The sequence below is a fragment of the Myotis davidii genome, unplaced genomic scaffold, assembly GCF_000327345.1.
Source record: "Myotis davidii unplaced genomic scaffold, ASM32734v1 scaffold26, whole genome shotgun sequence".
NCBI classification, from domain to species: Eukaryota; Metazoa; Chordata; class Mammalia; order Chiroptera; family Vespertilionidae; genus Myotis; species Myotis davidii.
In genome coordinates this window covers 1,717,751-1,720,692 of record NW_006299245.1, presented here as the reverse complement: position 1 = coordinate 1,720,692, position 2,942 = coordinate 1,717,751, and the positions used below count along the sequence as shown (strand labels likewise).

The following is a 2,942-nucleotide window of genomic DNA, read 5'->3' as shown; positions in this document are numbered from 1 at the left end:
GCAAATGTGTGCTGTTAAATAAGATGGTGCGGGGAGAGAGTAAATCAACTAAATGCATAACTTTTACAGAAAAAAAAACAAACTACCAAATTTGTCTTCCTAACCATGGGTAGCTAAACTTTTTGTCTCAATGTTATAAATGCAACAGTACCCATTCAAATGTGAAGATTAGTAAAGTATTCGTTTACCACATTGCGACAAGGAGCAAAAACATCGCTGTACAAAATGGAGCATTCTTTCTTGGCATAAGGAAATTTGTTCTGATGTGCCTCACAGGGTTTAAATAATTCATGTGCGTTTTCACACTGCGGGAAATGTTAAGGAAGAAAAGGAGGTTGTTAGGGGTGATCTGTGAAGCAGGAACCAGAGTAACCAATGCTGACTGCATCCATGACAAACACAGCTAATATATCCTCATTCTGCCAGACAGGCTGCACCTAAAGCACAGAGCTCAGCCAGCACAATGTTCATAGCATGCATTATTTTTTAAAACAACCAAACATATTGTTAAAATCATAGGAGTGTTTGGGTGGGGCAGGGGAGGTAAGAGGTCAACCCAAGGACGTGTATGCATGCATATAAGCATAACCCATGGACACAAGACACTGGGGGTTTGGGGTGAGGGCATGTGCTGGGGGGTAGGGGAGGCCGGGGGAAAGTCAATGGGGAAAGAAAAAAAAAGGAGACATATGTACTACTACCTGTAACACTTTAAACAATAAAATAAAATTAAAAATCAAATAAAATCATAGGACCATTAGAGACAGTAGAGGTAAATAATTTTCCAATTATCTTAAATGCGGCATTTAAATGATTAAGATCATGACATGAGCAAAGGATTCTCTTCCCTTTAACTTTCACCTCTTTCATTTCTGTCGCATGCCATCCTCTGAGGAGTTGTACACGCTGGTGTCAGCAGGCGCACCGCCCATACACGCAGCAATGTGTCTCAGCCTCTTCTGGTCTACATCCCTGACACCGCCCCGGGCAAGGTCATCAGTGGTCTCCTCATAAAGGCAGTTTCGCAGTCTTCGTCTCACTTGACCTTTTTTGCTACCTTTGATTCTGTTTATTACTTAGCCCTTTTTAAATGCGTCTCCTCATTTGATTTTGGTGGCACCATTTTCTGGGGGGTTTCCTCATTGGCTGCTACTGCCCATTCTCCTTCACCCTTCCTTCTTTGAACACCTTGACCTTCAAACTCCTCTTTTCCACACTCTATTCACTTCTCATGGCTTCAACACCCTGAATACACTTGTAACTGCCAAATCTGTTTCCAGCCTGGATCTCTTTACTGAATCTAAAAACTGGGCATCTTCACAAAAATATCTCTGTCACTTGCCTCTCACCGTATCCGAACCTACTTATCTCTGCACCGTTGTCCTGTGCTCACCGTCCCCTACCACCCACTCTCCACTCTGTCCTGCCTCGGGGACCAGTGCCCGCATCTATCCAATAAGCCACAAAGACAGAAGACTACTTTCTTGAATTCTCCAGACTCATCCTTCCTAATATAATCTTTCGTAATATTTGTCTAATACACAAACAATTTAACCTCCTTCAGCCGCAGTTTCTCCATTTATAACATGAAGACAATGCCTGTTACATTGCATGGTTGTCACAAGAATTATATGAAAAGACAAATGTGAAAGCTTTGTCCAATGTGAGTTACTAATACGAATATTACATAAAAACAGTATTACCTAAATAAATGTTCCCATAAGAATAAAATTATTCAGTTCTAAGATATATTTTCAGCTTACCTGTCCTAATGCCCAGCTATCTCCAAACACCTGGGCATTTCTCACTTCTATGTTATTAGATGTGGTCATGTCATTTGAAGTACATTTGTCAAAGTTTCCACATAAGCCTGATATTTTGTTCTAAAATAAAAGAAAGTTAATAAAAAATATTCTATATTCACTTTAACATTTAAGGACACATAGTAACTAAAATATTTTAAATATTTAAGATAGACATTTTAAGAATTTCTTCAATAACCATTTACAATATGTTTCAAAAAGGTGGAGTTTCATACCTAATTAGCTAGGTATGAAACTCCACCTTTTTGAAACATATTGTAAATGAGAGAGAGAGCGCGCAAAGGTGGAGATTTATTGAAGAACAAGTGCAGACTCCCACGAGGGGAGGGGGAAAGGGTCCCCCTAGCTAATTACATTTAACAATTATTTTTAAATTCTCAAAAATTTTCTACCATCCCCCAAATTTTTATCTTTCCACACTTACCAATGTTTTAGCATTGATGAACCCAATAGAATAAGTAACTTGTAAAAGAATAATACAAACATTACATTTGTGTGTATTCATATTTACATAAAATTTTAATGATGAAAGCCCCACCTCCTGATATGTTTAAGGTTTTGTAACACTATAACTGTTGAAACAATAAAATAATTTATTTTCTCCCTATTAGACTGAAAAGCCAAAACATTAAAAATATAGAAAAAATTAACTTTAATATTCCTATATCATGCCGTCAAGAGATACAATGACTAAAATCTAAATTTTACCTAATTTTATAAAAATCATTATGGGTTGTGAAATTATTATTGAAAGTACCATATGGATTATCCACATCAACAATACCTATTGCATTTTCTCAAATAATGTGTAAAATCTTACTCTGAGGAAAAGAAGATGGACTAAGAATACAGGGAAGAAATTTTCATAAACCATGGAAATCCTCCTTAAAATTTTAAAACTAAGCAAACTGAGCTTTCTTGGTGTGCTGAAGGGTAGACTATAGCCCTTCATTAGTGATGAAGCAGACTGTCCGTTTCTTCGGCAAGGCTGACAATAACCCTCGGGTTACAGCTGCCAGGCCACTGCTGGCCACATTGTCTCTGCTCTCAGAAGCCACTACATTTATCCAAAGACTGGACAATCCACCACTGGGGGCAGGGCAGGGGGAGATGCAGAAA

At 38.1% G+C, this 2,942-nt stretch overlaps 1 protein-coding gene across 1 annotated transcript in view; it reads right to left on the bottom strand.

Annotated features, from left to right (window-relative positions):
* The window catches only part of OTOGL (otogelin-like), a 170,800-nt gene that overhangs the window by 68,148 nt on the left and 99,710 nt on the right, over window positions 1-2,942 (bottom strand). The window contains exons 25-26 of the mRNA XM_015571106.1: window positions 1,764-1,883; window positions 162-305 (exon numbers count right to left, since the gene is read on the bottom strand). Of these exons, the coding sequence (XP_015426592.1) occupies window positions 162-305; window positions 1,764-1,883 (264 nt within the window). The remainder of the gene's footprint in view (window positions 1-161; window positions 306-1,763; window positions 1,884-2,942) is intronic.